Source organism: Spermophilus citellus (genome assembly GCF_964194105.1).
Source record: "Spermophilus citellus genome assembly, chromosome: 5".
Taxonomy (NCBI): domain Eukaryota; kingdom Metazoa; phylum Chordata; class Mammalia; order Rodentia; family Sciuridae; genus Spermophilus; species Spermophilus citellus.
The window spans coordinates 136,493,221-136,515,024 of record NC_138186.1 but is presented as its reverse complement, the minus strand read 5'-3'; the positions used below and the strand labels follow the sequence as shown (position 1 = coordinate 136,515,024).

General features: G+C 34.0%; 1 protein-coding gene across 1 annotated transcript in view; it reads right to left on the bottom strand.

The window, feature by feature from the left end:
- LAMA2 (laminin subunit alpha 2) overlaps positions 1-21,804 on the bottom strand; it is a 576,405-nt gene that overhangs the window by 163,490 nt on the left and 391,111 nt on the right. Inside the window, exons 29-31 of the mRNA XM_081295188.1 lie at positions 20,912-21,046; positions 7,556-7,680; positions 1,186-1,272 (exon numbers count right to left, since the gene is read on the bottom strand). Coding sequence (XP_081151314.1) covers positions 1,186-1,272; positions 7,556-7,680; positions 20,912-21,046 — 347 coding nt within the window. The remainder of the gene's footprint in view (positions 1-1,185; positions 1,273-7,555; positions 7,681-20,911; positions 21,047-21,804) is intronic.

The following is a 21,804-nucleotide window of genomic DNA, read 5'->3' as shown; positions in this document are numbered from 1 at the left end:
TCTCCAGTGTTAGAGTGATTCCATAGAGCGTTCTGGATTATCAATAGCATCTTAAAATCTGTTCTGCTTTGAGACAAAGGAAAGGGACTCTTGTACTACTTCACTAGGTAGTTATTGACTTTGAGGCACAAGATGAAGATGGGATAAATTTCCAAGACTTTTTGTGACTCTGCTGGAGAGGAGGTTTTCATCTGGGTGCCTAGGCAAGGTGTCACACACATCACTGTCATACTGGCAGTGTTAAGTAGATAGAACATCAGCTATTCTTCTAAGACAGATGAGGAAATATTGGATCCATCTAGGTTGGTGGAACTAAGCTAAGTTCATGAAGCTCTAGAAAACTTTTTATGCTGTCAATTCTGCTATAACCACTATGAGTTTTAATGGTCAATATTATTACTTTCTGTTATGTTAAAGATGCTAAAAGTGGTGGTGACAAGTTTGAATAGCTAGGATGTTAATATTATAGAAAATACGTATTGGGAAGATGTTAGTTACAATCTTACTTTATGGTCTGGAATTGTATTGCTTATTTTAACATTTGTTATATATTTAGAATTCAATTTAATATCTACACATTTGCCTTAGTAGATCCTATAAATTACTACTGTAAGAAGCAGCATGTAAATAACATTTTTACTATTGAATACGGGGAATGAACAGCATCTCATTGTTTGAATAGTATACTAATTAAAAATGCTGACACCATTTACATTCTGAGTTAGCCATATACTTGCCAATGAAGGGTCACTGGGCTAAGAACAAATGATGTGTGTGCAGTTATCGTTATAGTATTTTGAAGACAACATTTTCCAGTGAACTAAAATGAGAAATACGTAGCCAGGTTTTTATTATTGGACACTACTGATAAGCTTTTGAAAACCAATTTATTTGTTAGTATAAAAGTTATAAAATAAATTTATAAAATTTGTGCCTATTTATACATTTATATCTCTATATATTTACTAAAACCTAAATTAGTTGTGAAATGATTTGGAGCTTTAAGGAAATCTAAAGTTAGATAGAAGTAAATTTTCTCCAGAAAAAGTCTAAAGATATAAAAATAGTTTTGTAAGCATCTAATTTAAACAACTAGAAAAAATGAAAATAATGAAATTATTGAAATATGGGCTTCTCTGTGGTGACCCTTAGCATGTAACCTCCATGTGTCGTGACTGCTAGTACCTTTCACAGTATTGGCCTTCATATCCCCGTGGACAAGCTGTGCAGCGGTAATCATCAATGCCTTGGATGACACAAGAAGGGCTGAAACTGAATCAGAAAAAGAAATATTATGAAAATATTTTTTTTACTCATTTATTTCAAGGTGAATATGAACCAATGTTCATATTTCTAAGGTAATGACAAAGGTCATATTTTAATCATTGGTAAAGTTCCTATTTAAGGGTAGGGTGTCACAAATGTTACTAATAATAGTAAATAAATCTTGGTTGGTGTTTGATGAATTACACTAAACATGTCAATATTTTGGAATTTCAATGATTACATAATAGCCAGGAAAATATTAGGCACCTAGCAAAAGAGTCCCCTTGCTCACTAATCAAAAGATAAATTGGACTAGAATTTATGCATATCTCTCTGATAGAATAGGCATTGCTGAATGTCTCTTAGGTTAAAGGAAAGAGGAGGGCATAAAAGCTATGTATACATATCGTGTGTGTGTATGTATGTGTGTGTGTGTGTGTGTGTGTGTATTTTTCTGAAAGCTCAGTTCAAATTACCCCTGGTACTTCAACACATGAAGTATGAATAAACATTTCAGTTGTAATAAGTGCACTTTTTCTAATTGACATCCAGATTTCAAACTACATATTACATTAAACACTAAGTAATGTGATTAGTATGAGCACAAGAAGAAAAGAAAGCCTTCTGTAAGAAAATGAATACAATTTACTCATCATTTTACAGAATTTTCTAATTATTAGGTCTTCTATAACTTTTTTTCACTACAATGCTGGTAGGCCACAGCCTGTCTGCCTTACTCCAGGATTTCTGATTATCTTACTGTATAATAGAAAGACTTGAAGAGACTTGAAAACCAAACTGTATTATCATGTAGCTTTGAGTTGTTATAAACTTCTATCAAACAGGAAAGTGCTACATTTCAATTGAATAAAACTATTTGATTCATTAGAAACTTAGGAACTAAGAAAACTTATTTGTTGCAAAACATCAATGCTGGAAACACCGTTTTTCATTTTGGTTGATCTGCAAAACCACTTGATGCTAAAAAGGCAGTAATGACAGAGACAAAGGCCATGCTCTTTGGGTCGGGTGCCAATAGGACCCTATTTTAACTATCTTTTAATGCATTAAATCAATAGTATAAGAATGAATGATAAACTCTAACTTTTGCAAACTATGTAAACGAATGAATTTAGTACTAGCAAACTAATTATTCAAGACTATTTTTTGTTTTCATGAAAAATAGAACCACAAACTCATAATTGACACAGTCTGTCAAGTGTTTAGCTCTTTAAGACTTGATGCCAAATGCATCTGTTTGTACATACACACACAAACTCATATACATATATAGGCCCAAGGAAATAGATTTTGGACATTTTAAGTGCAAACCTAGATTACATTCATTTACAGTAATATAATATTACCAAAAATAAAGTACTCAGAAAGTAAATAACTAGTGTGCTATAGAGGAATGAATGAAGCACCACATAGGAGTGTAGTAAATCTCCTTGGAGAGTGGATACCATTTTGGAATTACAGTACTCTGATGGATCATGCTTTCTCCTTAAATCACATAAAAGGCTTCTGAAGAAGGAAGTAGGAATCATAATTTGCCTGAGGTTAGAGTTGATTCTTTTTGTTCATACCTCCCTTGTCTGCTCTCAATTCTCATTTCATTGACAGAACCACTTAACAAGCCTTGTGTTTTTTCTTGGTGACCACCCTTTACCTTTCCCTGTGGTAATTCCAAACTCCCTTCAACAGAATTTTTGACATTTACAGAGTCTCTTCCTGTGTCACTCTGTGTGGACTCTACAGAGAGGAACTGGCTCCCTAGAAACAACCTCCTTAGTCTTGTTCCCAGTTCACTTGTTTCTCCTTTTAATTTCCTTTGCTGGATCTACATCATGTCCTTGATCTCCCAATGTGCTTCCAAGTTCTGTTTTCAGATTTCTCCTCCTCTCTCCTTTCTTCTCTGACAATTTCATCCATTCTCAATGTCTTTACATATTGAATTTACATTGACAGATCTAAAACTGAGCCCCCTGTCCTCTAAAAAAAATATACCTGATTTTTCTATAATTATCTCCATCTTAGTCAAAGGTCATTCTGTGCTTCTATTTGCTATGCCAAAAATCATGGGGTCAACTTTGTCTTCTTATTTCTCTCACATGCCACATAAATTTTATATGTAAATGTCACTGGTGCTACAATCAGAAATATCATCACTGCATTGTCCTGGACCAGCCCACCCCTTGCCATTGGAAGACAGTTTGCCTTCTGTGTGTTTAATTTTTATTTTTTAGTTTTACATAACACAATACCTTTATTTGTTTATTTACTTATTTATTTATGTGGCGCTGAGGATCAAACCCAGTGCCTCACACATGCACAGTAGCCTCTCTACCACTGAGCCACAACCCCAGACCGATTTCTGTATCTTTAGTTACCCATTGGAGCTTGCTGATTTCATCATTGCCAACTCTCTTACTCATTTTCTCTACTCCTTTCCTGCTGACCTCTGCTGTCTGCTGTGCATGGGTCAGAAGGATCTGTCTCTAGGCCTGGGCATTTGCTTTACCTCTGGCTGGATGCTCTTCTTGCAAATATTAAAATGGTTTGCTCCATTGTTTCATTTGAGTCTCTATATAAACCCCATCTTTCTGTAGAGGTCACTGACCACCCTATGTAAAATTGTACTCCAGTCACTTTATATTCACTGAGGCTGCTTTATTTTTCATGGCAGTATTTGTCACCACCTGACATTACATTATCTATCTATTTATTTATTGTCTTACTTATGAAAAATGTAAGATCAGAGAGAGTAGGAAACTTGGATTATTCTGTTCACCTATCAATTCCCAGCATGAAGAACCATGTCTGGCATTGAGTTGTACCATCATTAAATATTTGGGAAGGTAGAAACACAATAGTATCTTTACCTTCGGTAAAGTTACAAGTGTATATCAGATGGACATATACAAATACAAGACAGGACATATGTATCTCTCTTATTCAGGATGTCAAGATGCAGTACTTACTACTTAGTGTTTAATTTCTGAAAGCCCTTTTGAATGAAGCAAAGATATGAGATAAAATGCATTAGTAGTAAATGAAAGTACAAAGAACATGCTCTGCTGTTCTGTGGGGGAGGTGGCACTTGAACTGGGCCTTGAAGAATGGATTAGATTCCACAGGAATCATCTCAGGGAACAGCAAGGACAAAGACTGTTGAGCATGTTCAGAAAAGAGCAGGAATCTCCAGACTTGGCATCATGAGAAAAGGAACAGAGGGCACTGAGCCTGGAATGGTGAGTCAGTGACCAATCTCCATGCCTTCCTAGCCTTTGTTTCACTCAGCTATACAAATCGAAGGCACTAAAATGAGAAATCGCAACCCACCCCACGTGTACCTGGAATCTTTTTTTATATATTGGGAAGACGTGCCTCTCTTCTTTGCCCTGGCTGATTTCTGTCTTTTGCCTTTTAATCCTTCTTTTTTCACCATATGTAGATATTTGAATTAGACTAGACATTCCAGGCTTTAGGTGATGGGTATTAGTGGGTCATGAAATCAGCTTAGTGGCTTTTGACTAAAACTTTTCCAAAAATGTGAGATAATAAAATGAAATAAATGGTTGGGCATATAATATATATTTTTGAGTATCTGCACACATGTCTTTGAATGCTAGGCTATAATATAAGAAAAAAGTATTTCTCACAGTGATTTGATCAAGAAAGTTTGAAAGGCACTGGAATAAGCCACTTTCACTTGGTATTATGATTCTTTTAGGGTCCTTTGAATAGAGATTATACTTAAGTTACATAAATAATATAACCTAAAAATAAAACAAATGAAAATGTACCATTGAATTGATTGTTCTAACCAACCAAAGTAATATTTTCCTTGTTATTATGAAGTTCGACATTTCTTAAAACCTCAAATTCAAGCTCTTGTGTTTTAATGACTGCTTCTATTCTTGCTGCTAGTTCATCTGCCACCACACCGAAGCTGTCTCATATGAGGGAGCAGCACTGGGTGTTTGTTGATTGATATTCCTCATTCCCTTGCTGTCTGCGACAACTGCCTGGATTCTTGTCTCCCTGCCTGTTCCTGCCTTGCCTCCCCATTTTCTTTAGTGATTCCCCACAAAGGAAGTCCTGTCTTTGCTTCTCTCCATGTGTTCTCCAGGGCAACCTTATCTCACAAACTCATTTATTAACATATTTCTTCCTTCATCTGCTCCTGCAATTTTCAGATTCCTATTTCTTAAAGATATTTGCATATTTCCATTCACACAGACCCTTAACATCAATTTAAACCTATTTAAACTATAAATGGCCTTTCTTCTGTAGCACCTCTCTCCTAATTTTCCTATTTCAATTCATAGTTCCACCATTTGGGGGTCAACCTGGCTAAAGTCTTCAGCCTTCAACTCCTTTCTAGACCTCATCCCTCACATGGAGTTATCAATTCTGCAGACCTATGTTTAACAATTTTCTCATATTCATCCCTTGTCTCTATTCTTGTTACTGTTCTAATTATTTTTTGTCCAGGTAACTGCATTAGCCCTTTAATTGGTCTCCCCGCTTTTCTTTTTTGCCTGTTTCAATTCATTATGCTCAATTGTCTCATAATAGTCTTCCTCAAATGTGGCTCTGATCATATTAACCTTTTCTTAAAAATAAAAAAAAACTTACAGTTTTTCATAATATATAATATTAAAATTAATTTCTATAGTGGTATTTGAGAATTTCTATAATATGGCCTCCATTTTCTTATTCATTTTCATCTGTAATTAAGAAATTTTATCCAAATTTCATGCTCCAAACTCTATTACTTACTAGCTTTTCAATATGCCTTGCACACTGTGTTTTCTAGGCTTCTGCTCATATAATTTCTTACCATTCCCAACAGTAGAAACCCTTCAGTCTACTATTGATGATCCCTTACACAATGACTACTTCTTTTAATGTGTTCTTGAAACTCCCCCAAATAATTACAGTGTTTTAAGCTCTTAAATTCTCTTAACATTTAAGTTGATGTCTCTTAAGACACATGTTTAATAAGGAGCAACCCCAAGAGATGGTAGCTTCTCCTTTATAGTCTCTGTAGCTTTTCTTATAGTGTATCCAAACAGAGAAAAATTAATTAACTATCGATTATTTTTTCTAATTCAAATGGTTCACATTTTAAGAAACAAGGGAATAAATAGCATCCCCTTATTTAAATATGAGTATCAGAGGGAGATTAGGAAAAGGGAAAGCAGAATAATATTATGTTTCATATACCTATCAGTTCCTGCTTGCATGAAAATAAGATTATGCATATTATCCTCATCAGTAGCCAATGTATCCCAAAGTTTATATTTAATACCCTAAAAAGGCCTGAAATTATGGTCAACAAGGAAGAGAAGTTTTCAGAAGAAAAGGAAACAAACTATACAAAAATGTTTTCAGAATATGCCTAAAGCTGAAATGTAGAGGCAAAGCAAACAGGCCCAGGTGGCATGGCAGCCACTAGGAATCGCTCTGTATCTGTTTTATGCTAGAGGCCAAGTGTCCAGAATTCTAATTCTGAATGAACTGATATACCTTTCTTTTTTTACCAACCAAATTCTTAAAGAAAAACTATGAAGTGAATACTGAAGTCTATAAATCACTTATAGTATAGATTGTCTTAGCAAAAGGATAAATTAAAACACCCAGGGTTTTCATCAATCTATAAACCAAAGCAGCATGTTCAGACAGCATCGAAATAAGATATTCCAGCATTTTTTCCCCCTTAGCTATGTTTCCATGGTACCAAGCTCAGACCGTCTTAACAGAAGGAGTGCTGTGATTCTGGCAGACATGGACTTTTTTGGGGGGGAGGAGCATATCAATAAGTTGCCCTGCTTTCATTGTGCAATTTTTCAATTGTTTCCTTGATAATTAATTTCCAGCCTTAAATTTATCACAAAAAGAATGGAAATAGACACAAAAGTGATATAGTATGCAGTCAAGCTATCCTTCATAGCTGAGTTGATGGCAGAACTATATGCAAACACTAGAACTGTATATTTATACAACTATGCATACTTGTATATATGCCATTTATTTTATAATCAGAAATCATATTAATATTGGTACTTACATTTTAATTAATTATTAAACTCTGGGACAGTGTTTTAAAGGACAAATGAGCCATAGAGTGTATATACCAACATTTTTCATGATTTTATGATTAGGAATATTTGTCTTGAGATTTTTATCTACATGGAAAAACAGTCGAATCTTAGACAGCCCATGTGCTAGACAGATGGCATTACTGATTGGGAAATATGGCTGTATTTCTTAATCTTACTTGTTGCTGGGAGAAATCAGAGGGCAAGCACATTGCTGACAGTCATTTGGCAATCCCTTGACAATGCCATAGTATCCAAGAGCACACCGTTCACAGAAATCACCAGTAGTGTGATGCTGACAATTCTGCAATAAAGGGAAAGGGATAAAACATTTATTTTTAATTAAATGAGAGTTAGAATGTAACTTATTGTACAGTTCCACCCCTATGAGTGTGTGTGTCTATGAACACACAAACACACACACACACACACACACACACAGAGTCTATCATTAATAGGAAACTCAGTTTTTGATATATTTTAAAGAAACTTTTATTTGAGAAACTAATACTATGCAATTTTAGCTAAACTAGTGATAAGTATTTTTTTTCCTACATCAATTTCTGTGTACATTTTTCTTTCACTCTAAATTGAGGTATGGAATCACAAAAATCTCTAGAATTTATTTTATCACCTAGTCATTTAAATTTCTTAGTTTTTAGCTCTACAAGGTCCTGAAAAAATTTATTAAAAATAATAGGACCTTGGCACATGCCCATCATTGGAATTTTGAAGCCAAAACAAGATAGAAAACCTAAATGTTTTAAGAGAGAACAAGGAAAAAAAAAGATCAGATTTGTAACTGCATTTAAGAATGCTGTGACTAGAAAAAAAATCTTTACCACATGCACCTCAGATAGAGCACAAGTCTCTAGAATATATAAATAACTCATAAAATTCAACAGCAAAAAAACCAAAAAAACTCAATCAATAAATGGTCTAAGGAAATGAACAGATACTTCACAGAAGAAATAAAATCAATCAACCAATATATTAAAAAAATTTCCACAACTCTAGCAATTAGAGAAATGCAAATCAAAACTAAGATTTTATTTCACTCCAGTCAGAATGTCAATTATCAAGAATACAAACAACAATAAGTGTTGGTGAGGATGTGGGGGAAAAGGTATAATCATACATTGCTGGTGGGACTGCAAATTGGTGCAGCCAATCTGGAAAGCAGTATGGAGATTCCTTGGAAAACTGGGAATGGAACCACCATTTGACCCAGATAATACAGTGATAATCTACATCAATATTTATAGCAGCTCAATTCACAATAACTAAACTTTGGAACCAACCCAGATGCCCTTCAGTAGACAAATGGATAAAGACATTGTGATATATATATATATATATATATATATATATATATATATATATATATGCAACGAAATATGACTCACCCATAAAAAATAAAATTATGGCATTTGCTGGTAAATGGATGGAACTGGAGACTATCATGGTTAGTAAAATAAGCCAATCCCAAAACCAAAGGCCAAATGTTTTCTCTGATATGTGGATGCTAACACAAAATAAAGGGTGTGGGAGAACTGAATTAGACAAAGGGGAATGAAGGAAAGAGAAGGGGGATGGGAATAGAAAAGACAGTAGAATAAATCAGACATAACTTTCCTAAGTTCATAAATGAATGCACAACCAGTGAAACTTCATATCATGTATAACCACAAGAATGGGATCCTAAAAAAGAACAACAACAAAAAAAAGAATGCTGCACTGGGCACAGTGGCACACTCCTATATTTCCAGTGACTTGGGAGGTTGAGGCAGAAGGATTGCAAGTCCAAGGCCAGCCTCAGAAACTTAGCCAGGCCCTAAACAACTTAGTGAGACTCTGCCTCAAAGTAAAAAAAAAAAAAAAATTAAAAAGGGGAAAAGGCTTCAGATGTAGCTCAGAGATTAACTGCTTCGTATTAAATCTCCAATACTAAAAATAAATAAATAAATAAAAATAAAAAAAGCTATTTGTCTGTTACTCAGCAAACATGGTGGTTCTTTATAATAGAAATGATTCAATTTGAAACCAAGTACTTTAAGTCAATATTTTCTTTTTTTGTGTTTGCATAATAAAGGAATTGGGATGATATGCTTGCTCTAAGACACCTCTATAAGGAAAAGACAAGTTTCAGACTAGTGTGTAAATAGCTTTGAAATTAAAATTTTCCTAAAACAGAATTATATTTAACACAGAACAATCATTCCTGCAACAAGTGCTTCAAGGTACTAAACTAGGCATTGGAAGAATCAAGTGAGGGAAAAAAGAGAAAAGAACATTTTTCTCACTTTAGGAAAAGAGTTTAAAAAGAATGGCAAATAATACACATGGAAACAAAAATGTAAAATGGAATGTTGTTGTTAACTCTGATTTGGAGTTAAGAAAAATAAGAAATAAAGGGAATTCGAAGTTGGATTTCAGCTTTATTTTTTAAGAGGATTTGAAGTGGTTGGAAGTGATTTATTTCTTACAAACATTATAAAAAGAAAAGTTGAGAAGCAACAAAGTCAGCAACCAAATAGATGTACATGGTCTCCTGATCAACTCAGCTGGAGCCACAGAGCTGTCTGCAGGCTGTATATTGAACTTGGATGACATCCGTCTGCTGGGCTCTTTGTTTCAATCAATCATGAAGAATGTATTTATTTTTTCATCTGTCTTCTAATGACAAACAATGTTTGGTACATGATGTGTAGCCTTTCATGACAAACACTAACTGAAGTCACTTCCACCAAAAACACTGCTGTGGAATTTTATTATTATTATTTTTTTTAATTTTAGAGCTTTTAATACTAATTTTGAGAGATTTTGCAGTAAAAGCATGACATTGCCACCATTAATTTTAGACCACGACTAGCCTTTTACATTTTTCGTGTGATACCTGAAAATATATTGTGTCACTTGAAGATAAATTTTACAACTAATGTAAAATGGACCCAGTTGCACAATATGACAGGAAGAAATCTCAGTTCTGTTTCCACTTTACCCTTAGGAGATGATAGCCTCCTATTTTCAGAGAAAAGAAAGTCCTCAATTTGGTGCTCCCTCAGTGTCCTTCCAAACTATTCACTATTTTGCCTGAATGTTTTTCCATCCCTTTGACATTGATTCTGTCTGCAGGGAAGTGGTGTTTTGTTCTTTGCTTAAATCTACTTTCCTTCTAAACTTGTTTCCTTGCTCTGCCTCTGAATTTTCTCCAGTGTCTTCATTTTCTCCTTAGTTGGCTTTTACCCATTAATATTTGAAGTTGGTCATGACTTTCCTATCTTAAATAAATAAAATCTGTAGGGTCCCAAATCCCTTAATAACTTCCGTTGTATCTTTGATAAGCTTTTAAAGCACATTGTTTACACTCCTCATTTTTATTTCTTCATCTTGCTCCCATGTACCCATTAAATAGCCTTTTCATCTCACCACTGAAATAATTTCAGGCTCACGTAAAGATCTTAGTTCCTAAACTGAAATTGACTGACACTAACTAGTGTTAGTATACGAATTCTACAGCGTCTGATGTCTCTGGCCACTCTGCCTTGGAAAGTTTCTCTTCTATAATCTCTCTTTAAAGAGTATAGTGTTGTTTTTTTCCTCCTACTTCTATGGCTACTCTTTCTTATTCTCCTTCATGGACTCTTCCCTTTCTATTGTGAAAGGCCAACTTCTTTGACTCTAGCTTTGGCTCTCATCTGTTTTATTCCTATATATTCAACCTTGGTGGTTTCATTCATTACCATGACTTTAGTTATCTATGTGCCCCAAACTATATTTTATACATTCATTATGTATATCTCCAATGAGTGCTAGACTTATATATTTAATTGCTTCTTGGATAAATATCAATGCACAACACAAAAGCACCTGGAATTTGAAACATCAATAATCATGTTTCTCTCTCTTTCAGCCTACTATGAACTTGTGATTCATAGTTAATTTGGGGTCACTGTCATCCACTCATTTGCCCAGGTCCACAATTTAGAGTCTTCTCTTTTCCCAGATACTTATTTGTTTACTGTTTCATAATTGTATTTTTCTGTTTCTTATCTCCTTGTTGCTACTGCTTTTGTCTGGCCACTGTCATCTTTTACCTGTATTATTAGAATAAACTCTTTGCTAGAGGTCCTATTTCTCCTCCAGAGATTTTCCCACACTACAATCAGAGTGATTATTCCATACAACATATCAAACCATGCCCATCCCATGCTTGAAAGCCTATGCTAGGTACTCACTATTGTCAAAATGAATTGTAAATACCTACACATGGCAAGGAAGACTTTCATAATCTGGTCTTCTTTGTCCTCCAGTCTTACCTCTAGCCATTATTCCCTTTGCATACTCTACTATTCATATGAGACCATCTGAAACTCTCAATTATGTGCTGCTCTCTCTTGCACCACTAGGACTTCTCATTTACAAATCCTTTATTATGGAATGTTTTTTTTTTTTTTTTTGTCTGCTCACCAGACGAGCATTTACTCATTTCTGTTTTCACTACAAATATAATTTTCTCTGATAAACATTCATTGATGTCATAAATCTGGTTTAACTGCTCATTCTAGTTTAACATAGTGAATAAAACAGCATAGGCATTCAATGGTTATTTTGACTTACTGAATTAATCAATCATGTTCTAGTTAGTATAGAAGCAACTGTTTGTTTGTTTGTTTGTACTGGGGATTGAACTCGGTGGCACTTGACCATTACACCACATCCTCAGCCCTATTATGTATTTTATTTAGAGACAGGGTCTCAATGAGTTGCTTAGTGTCTCACGTTTGCTGAGGCTGGCTTTGAATTCTCGATCCTCCTGCCTCAGCCTCCTGAGCCATTGGGATTACAGTTGTGTGCCACTGTACCCAGAAGGAAAAAACAAGTTTTAATTTTAGTATCTGTAGAAAAACTGGTTAGAAAGGTGAAATGATCTGTTATATTTTAAAATTAATTTTAGGCCATAATCTTCTTTTCAACCACCCAAAGGAACCACCATATTTTAGCAATAAAATAGCCATTTCACATTTAATTGTAGCATTGTGAGAGATAATGGCTCCTAGATAAAATAATTATATAAATTTCAGTCTCAAATCATTCAGCAAGGGGACAAATGATGAATAAGTGTTAACTATGGAGTGTTTTAAGAACATATTTTATAGTTATAAGAATTAATGTGTGCCAAAAATACATGAAATCTCTAACAATAATTTTCAGTATTTTACATTTTTAATGAAATCATTGCATAATAAATCATTTTATGTAACCTAAATATAACATTAATAACTAAATCAAAATACTTAAAATAGAATTATCATTACTAAAAATGGAGAGATTCAAAATATGTCATTGTTTTACTTATGCCTGTAACTTTATACAATTTCTTTACAGAGTAAGCCAGTATTTAAATCTCTGGACAGTCAATCTTTTTTTTTTTTTTTTTTTTTTTAGGTTTAGATGCCAGTTGCTTGCGGGTAGAAAGTTATGGGCACAAGCTTATAATAATAATCAGGCTGCTCATACTCATGACCTTGGTTTTGCTTATTTTTGAAGAAACTTTCTAACAATAAATCCTTTTGATGTTTATAAGAGACCTGCTGAGCTTATTGGGGGTCTTTACCTCCCTTCCAAGGAGTAGTCAAGCACTGAGACTCAGTTTTTTTTCTTTATTTGTGTGTCTTTTTGTCTTTTCTTCATTCCCTCATTGCCTGGTCCAGGAACCTGAATTAACGGCCATGCGGGTCGCAGCATTGACCGAAATAAGTGTAGTGGAATTTATGATATGTTGTTTAAATTTTGAAACATAACTAGTGTGCAACTCACATGATCCATTTGACATGTGGTGGTATCATTTAAAGGGATTATTTGGAACTTTCTCAAAGGTCAGATTCTTCACATGGACCTTGACAGGTACAAGTCAGACTCAGTATACTCCTGTATATTCAAAAGAAATGGTCTTGACTAGGTTGGCTCCTGGAATGTTTATTGAACCTCTAGTGCTTGGACAGTCAATCTTACACAGGGTTGCTGACATACTACATCTGGTTAAGTGAATCAAATGTCCCGGATAGATCCACCAACATAGCACATAAATCATGATGCTATTTTTGAAACTTTTTGACATAGTGCTTTCATATTACTTTCCTATATGCTTTGAAATAGAGCTTGTAATATTTTCTCTTATATAGAAATTAGCCTTTTAGGAAGCATTTATATGCTGTGGACATCTAATGAGAAATTTAATTATATTCTCAAGAGTGATATATATATATATATATATATATATATATATATATATATATATATATATATTAGAATCTTTTCAAGATAGATTAGAATATATGAAATTTTGAAGTTTTTTTGCATCATGGAAAACTGGTGTTATATATTTCTTCCACTACTTCAAATGAATATAACATTAATATAGCATTTTAGACCTAGGGTAAGAAGTTACTTAATCTTCTTTCTTATAGGAATACCTTCTACACTTTCCTTGAGATATTACTAAATGCATGAATTCTTATAAGGCTGTCCCTTTTATCTTGCAAAACCATAAGCTATGAAGTTTTACTTTATGCCATCTGAAAATTTGTTTCACTCTAATTTTCAGGCAGTGATCCAAATTCTGCCTCTATAGCTATGCAGATTACGTCTAATTCCCATTTCCCAGGAAAAGTACTCAGATATCTAAGAATACTATTACTTCTTAAATCTTTTTTTTTCAAGTTAAATATTTAACTATCCAAGCTACTTCGAGTTTCTTTTAAAAGATAGTAGATTATAAGTCTCTAGCTGTGATTTAGAAACATATTGAGTGTTATTCCTTCCTTGATTTGGATCTTGTACAAATAGTAATGCTTCATATGAATCGCAATCTAATAAGAATCCCTACATCACATGCATTGATATTATATGCTATTTCCTTGATTGGTTTTTAAAACACTAGAAAATACATTCCTGGAAGGCAAGGCTTATGCAGTGCATATCTTTATATCCCAGCCAGCCATAAGGTGGGCATATTGGAAATAATTATTCACACAGGCCATAAGAATGAAAGGACAAATGAACTCAATACAAAACCTTTTGTATTAATTTCATGGTGTCAGTTATGAGTCATAGTTCCACCTGTCAGGATCTTATTCTACCACCCAATGGATTAGATAACACTTCCAGCTCTATGTCATTTGAATATTTCACAGATCTTATCCAATTCATTAATAAATATTTTGAACACAACACAATTAAATACAAACCCCATGCCTTATTGTTGGAGAAATCTCTAGAACTTACTTTGGGTCACATTTTTTAGCAACCCATTAGCTGGTTGACATCCAGTCCATGTTTTCAGTCTTATTAATGAGGATACCAGGAAACATTCCATCAAAGGCCCAAACTAGTGTTTGAATCATAGATTTCATCCTTATTATTTTTAACTTAAGCCAATTATTTAACTTCTCTCATCAATTCATCAACTATAAAGTAAGAAATGATCCTGTTTATATTATAAGAATAAATGAGAAAATCTGTGATAGTGGGGTGGACACATAGTTGATATTAATGCTTTTCTGAATTTGAGAAATGTTACATCATGTTGTCAGAGAAATTTAGTATTGTATAGAGATTCAGGAGACCATGGTCTCAGGTATTTTTTATATATTGTAACCCTAGCAATTAGTTTGAAGTATGTTATTTTTAATGAATTTATTCTGATTCCTCTTTAGTCTGCTCTATTTTTCCTAAAATTAATATATACTAGTTTAATACATCATGTATTTACTTGTTTCATTGTAGATCAAAGTAAATCTGTTTCCTACATTTTTCATTCCCTTATACAACTAAAACAATATTTCACTGCTTTATCTTGTGATATATTTCATATACTTATGATTTCTCAAATTTTTTCATGTATAGCCCTTGATTACTTTTACATAGTCTAAGATATAATTCACCTGGGTATTTTAAACCAAACTCATTTAATTAACTAAGTGTACATTTTCTCTTTCTCAGTTTGGATTTGAAACCTGATTCCAATACTTCTTGGTCAAGGCTAATAGATTGCTTGAATTTCCTTAGCCTTAATTTTTAGAACTGAAACAAGATTCTAATAATATCTATTTTGGCAAAGTTGTTACACAGATTAAAAAAGGTTTGCAATGCACCTTAAACACAGTGGATTCCAGTTAAAAATATATTTACTAAAGAGAGAGCTAATATTTTATCCACAGATATCAATGGTATTTCAGGCAATAGAGCAGTTCAATGATGAAGATTTTATTCTTTTCTTTTTAAAATAAGAATTTTTTATTGATTGTTCAAAACATTACAAAGCTCTTGAAATATGATATGTCAAGAGCTTTGTAATGTTTTGAACAACCAATAAAAAAAATAAAAAAATTTAAAAAAAGCATTAGGTAAAGTGAAAATTAAATTGCCACAAGCAATTATACCTTTACAATGTTATTTGAGCTAGCTGAAGCTTCAATATTCTCATGTGAAAAACAGAATTAATCAAGACCACTGGGTTTAGTGATGGCTAATAAATAAGAATATCCATCCATCTATCCATCCATCCATGTGACTCCATGTATGTGTGTGTGTGTGTGTGTGTGTGTGTGCGATCGCGCGCATGCACGCGCGCACATGCCAATTAGTGTTAATTCACTTGTCTCTTCCTCTTCCCTTCCCTTTGTTTGGGATTCAACAACACATTGGTTTTACTCTTCCATTTAAAAAAAAAAAATTTCTGGGCAACAGTAACTGTGGTATTAATGATATGGAATAATGTTGAAGGTATAGGATTTTTTAAAGCCTAGGGTGAGCAACCATACTTCTTGCAAGTGTCACTAGGCATTATGAAAAACATAGTTACACAGGGAAATATTTAACCTATATAATTCTCAATAGCTATATTTCTTTTCCACTGTTTTTGAAGAAGGAAACAAAACACAAAAAGATAAGTGAGTATTCCATCTCCAAATATCATCACATGGAAGATTGAAGATTGATATTATCTGAATGTTTTTGTGTCCTTTCCAAATTCCTACATTGAAATCCTAACCCTGAATGTGATAGTACTAGAAAATGGAACCTTGAGAGGTGATTAGGTCATTAGGGTGAAACCGTCAGGCTGGGATTAGTGCCCTTACAAAGAGACTCCAGAGAATGAACTAGCTCCTTCCACCATTTAGTACAAAGAAAGCCAGCATCACATGTGACCAGGAAATGGGTCTTTACAAGAAATCAAATCTTCTGGTACTTCCATCTTGAACTTCCAAGTCTCTAGAACTATGAAAAACAAACATATGCCTAACTTATGCTATTTTGTTGGCCCAAACAACTGAGACAGTGAGAAAAAATCCAACATAAAAATGTTTTTTTTAAATAGTTTTTGATTATCAACTGATTGGTTCTGAAATTGTAAATGGTGACAATGTGGTCACCATCATTATCATCACTATTGTTTTTATGGTGCTTACCATGTGCTGAGTAATAGTCTAAGAACTTTATTGAGTATTTCATAGCCTTTACAAAAACTATATAAGTAAGTACTATTATTTTTTTTTTATAAATCAGGAAACTCAGGCCCTACTTAGGTTGAAGAAATTAACTTTAGGCTCACATTGCCTTTGAGGGGTGAAGCTAGGATTCAGTCAAAGCAGTTTGACTTCAGAGTCCACTTTGCCACTCTGCCAAAGCAGAGGGTACATTATGTAATGGACATGATACTAAACTGCAATCCATATTCCACACAAAAGAGAAATCAGCATGCTTCAGTATCCTCAGTTACAACATGGGAGTTATAATAGCCATTTCCTATTTGCCTCACGGGTCTGTTTCAAAGATAAATAAAGTTGTCTAAATTCAAAAGTTGTAAGTTCCCTGAAGGAAAATATAAAAATTCAGAGCAGAACAATTTATACTAGCTGTGTATGTTTGATGGAAGTATTTATTTATTTTTTACTTCACCTAGGGATTTCTCAAAAAATAGAACTTCATTGAGGATTCCTAAGGAACAAATATAGCAATGATAGCCAAGTGGCCAAAAGGACTGCATAAAGACAGTAACTTTTATTCTAACAGAAATAAAATTAAGGTATATTCTTTATGAATTTTTCTAAATTAATCATATGAAGCTAACTTAACCCTGCTAAAAATGTCAGTAAAAATTGCATGACAATTATGCATTTAATTTTCACTTATGAAGGTATAAGTTAATCTATTTCTCCCATATTATCTATTGAATCTTAAAGACAAGTAGTAGGGAAAGAATATTACACCAAAGACAAATAGTAATTATTTCAGGAATTCAAGGATAGTTAATTAGTTATTCAGTATATCAACCATCTGCTTACTGTGAAAAAACTACCTATTTCTCTGCACTCCCTCACCTTCTCCCCAAGTAAGTTTGTATTAAATTTCAATATCTTACACCGATTGATAGAAAAAAAACTAAAGAAGCCATGTTGAAAAGATATTCTCTTTACATGACAAGGAATATTTTTCTTAAATGAACCACTGGCATAATATGGTACAAGATGTGAGACATTCATATGTGATGTGAGATAAGGAATAAAATAGGGAGTTGATTATTTTTCTATTTAACGTTTTCTGGAAGAATTTGACAATGAAAAATATAAAATTATTATAACATATACTTTTTGGTAAGAAAAAATAATTATAATTATTGAAAAATAATATAAGTATAAAATTAGTAAAATGACCAAGTGAAAGATTATAGAACTAAAATAAAAGTGGGTGAACATCAAACACATGTTAAAAAACATTTTATCAATAATGACCAGTTAATAAATGTACTACACTGAAACAAAAAACCTAATGTTTAGTATTGAAATAAAAGTGTAAAACATATACAAATAATTTTAATATATAAAATGTATAATTTACATAGACAATATTAAAAGTTCACTATGAGACATAAAATGTTTGAATTGAGTATTATATCACTGGGTTGAGGGAGAATAAATAATATAATAATCTTTACAAATTGGTTAATTGCAATTACAATCAAAATTCTAGTAACATTTTTTAGAGCATGGATTGAAACAATGAAGAAAAATGTAGTTGAAAAAATATATGAGTATTTATTTAATAAACGTGGAAGAAAGGACAATGATAAAGGGCCTTGAGAGGCCCTACAGATAGATGCCTGTTAGCTGGAACTCGGAAGAGACTCAGCCAGTGAAGTGAGATAACGGCAGAGATGAGGTATCCTCCATGGGGGCCTCATAACCCAATTCAAAAACAAGAGCCTTGATTGCTTGTATATTATAAGTTACTCTGCGATGTTGTTAATCAGAAAATTATATATATAAAAGTAAGTACAACAAAATTGATAATCCTTAAATATATTTTAACATGGGAGAAATAGGTTTTATGTACTCAGATACCATGAAATATGAAGGAGAAAAGAAAGCACTAATAAATAAAATTTCTTTACATTAACATATACTTGAAGATTCCTTCCCTATACCACAATAAATTTCTGAAGTGTTAAACAGTGGATCTCATATAATAAATAAACTGTATTAAATTATAGAAATCCTGGTAAACAGTGTGTGCTCCTAAGTACATACTGAACGCCACAGCACTGAGTGAGATCACCCTGAAGATGAGTGTAATACAGGCCAATTGCCCAAGGACTGAGTTACACAGAGAGGGAAGCACAGGGGGGCTGAGAAGTAGCCTCCTGGAGTTTGACAATCCTCAAAACATTATGGCAGAGAAGCTAACCAAACAAAGAACTTCAAGAAGGGGGTGACTGCCAGTGGCAAACAAGGCTAACAGATCACGTAGATGAGACCACCATGGCTGAGCATTAGTTAGGCACTATGGTATAGTGGTGGAGATGAAAGCCAGGTTTTAGTAATTAAGAGAGAATGAACAGAGAGAAACTGTAGGCAGAGATGACTCTTCACAGATGGAAGGGAAGAAGGAAGTTATAGCTAGAAAGAAAGCAGAGTCAAAAGAGTTTGTATTGCATTTTGGGTGACAATATAAGAGGAAAAAGAGATTAGCAGGAGTGATGTCCTTGAGTGGGAGACATGTGAGATATTGAATGTATGTGGAAGACTCAATTTTTTCCCTAGAAAGAACAACTGATCCAAAGTATGGAAAAGAGTCTGAATAATAGAGCACAGATGCAAAGATGTTGGTGCCTGAGGTGGTAGGAGCACATGTTCCTTCCATTCTGATTGCTTCTAATTTCTCAAATAAGAAGCAGCACTGATAACAGAGAATTAAGAGGTGGGAGAAGAGGTTTGGACTTGAATAGGGAAGAGATGATATGAACTTGTCTTTTAGGAATGTCCATTAGAGAAAAGTGCCTGGACTACAGGGTAGCACAGAGGGTCCATTTGAAGAGAGTGATCATGAGCTTAAACTGAGAATAAAGGGCAGTTGTCTGTTTTTCTACAGCCACACTTGGCTTTGAAGGTGCAGGTGTAGTAGATAGAGAGTAGGATTCAACCAATGAGAGAGCAGCAAACAATGAATGTTGTAAGCAGTAATGCTAATATTATACTGGTTAAAAACATGGAAGCACGAGAGATAGGGTATAAGTATCAATGATGAGCTTTGAAATGTTGAAGTATTAAGAAGTGAACTGGAGAGAAAACTGATGGCTAAGAAATAGTAGGGTCCTTAAAATGGAGACTTCAGAGGTACATGGAACCAACAGTTAAGGATATAGAAGAAAAAAATAACCAAGAATTATGATAGGATAGTGCTAAAGATAATGAAAATGATATAGAGGAAAAATCTTCAGGGAACAGCGTAGCTTATCCCAGGATTAGAAGGCAACTTTAATAAGCAAGTGTAATTTGCAAGAGATGGGGACATGAGATTCACAGCAAGTTGGTCATGTGGAAGAGAAAAGGAGCAGGATATAAGACCATCAGTGAGGGCCACAGACCCCTTTCTTACCTTCAGACTCAGGAATGAAAAGAGAGAAAACAATGGCTCCTACTTAAGAGGGATAGCAGCAGCTAGCAAGGGGACAGCCAGGATTCAATGAGAGCAAGACTAAGAGAACAAGAAGAAAAGAGGAGAAGTACATAGAGGATTTTGCTGACATCTAACCATGAGTTCTGCCGAGACTCAGTGGAAGGACTTCAGCAGATGAGAAGAGGTGGCACATGGGGTCAGCAGAGACATACAGAATTGTGTGGTAATTCATTAAGGGAAGGGGTGGTAACATAGGAAACCTGAATTTCTCATAGCAACTGAAATGCAAAGGGTGAAACACATGAGGATTGTAACTGTTCCAAGGTAGAGCAGACTTTTAATGTGCTGCTATTCTTCTATTTCATGACACAAACTGGTTTTTCCAGTTATCATTTTTCATTCCTTTTTGAAAATGTAGAATATGTTGGATGTTGTTTTTCTCCTACATGTTTTATTCTACACACACACACACACACACACACACACACACACTCAATCATGCTCTCTGCAGACCAGCTGGCCTCTGCATACAGTATCTCACCTGGACCTTGGACAAGAAAGGATTAGGTGCCTACCTGGCATATGGATGTTTCAGGATCACACAGGCTACTGTGTCCATTGCACTGACATGGAACACAGGTTCCCAGGGTGGGACCAGGGATGCGGCCACGTGGTTCAGAACGAAGTCGATAAAATCCTGGCATACATGTCTGAAAGAAAAGAAAGCCAATTAGGACAGCCAAGTAGAAATCTTGCTTCAGCAATGAAAATTCTGGTTATGAAGATGGACTTCTTTTTCCAATGTGTGATAGGGTAACACCACTTACAAACTCAAGTGCATGTTGATATCTAACGTAAATTTTTGCTGGGTCCCTCCTCTGCACACAGATATAGGCAGCATCCATGTAACCAGATATTAGTGAAAAAAAAGCTTTCATTTTCAGTATAGCTCTTTGCCTGAAAAAGCTTTATTGTTTTTTTTCCCACTTGAGAAAGAGGTTTATTTTTAATTAACATTGTCATATGGCTAACAAGACAATTCCAACATCCTTGACAACCTAAAATCTGTTTCTACTGTGTTGAATGAATAGCAAATGTCCAATGAAATTCATCAAAAAATTTTAAAATGTCAAGAATGCATTATATATATATATATATATATATATATATATATATATATATACTGATATTATGTAAAGAATATAAAAGGAAGAAATGCAAAATAATCAAAGCTATTCATTTCTTGGGACTATTAGGCTACCAATAAAAATTTTCTTTCCCTGATCTATTTGTTTTTCATTTTGCAATAAAAATCTGAAAGCCAACAGAAAATTGCTAGTGAAGTGGATGAAATCAAGATGTTCATCTTCATTCAGTTATCATATAAATATATCAAAAACATGTCTGGCTTTCTGGAAGGAAGATCCCAGCTCTAGAGAGGACAGTCTGAGTTCCAGGTTCAGCCCTA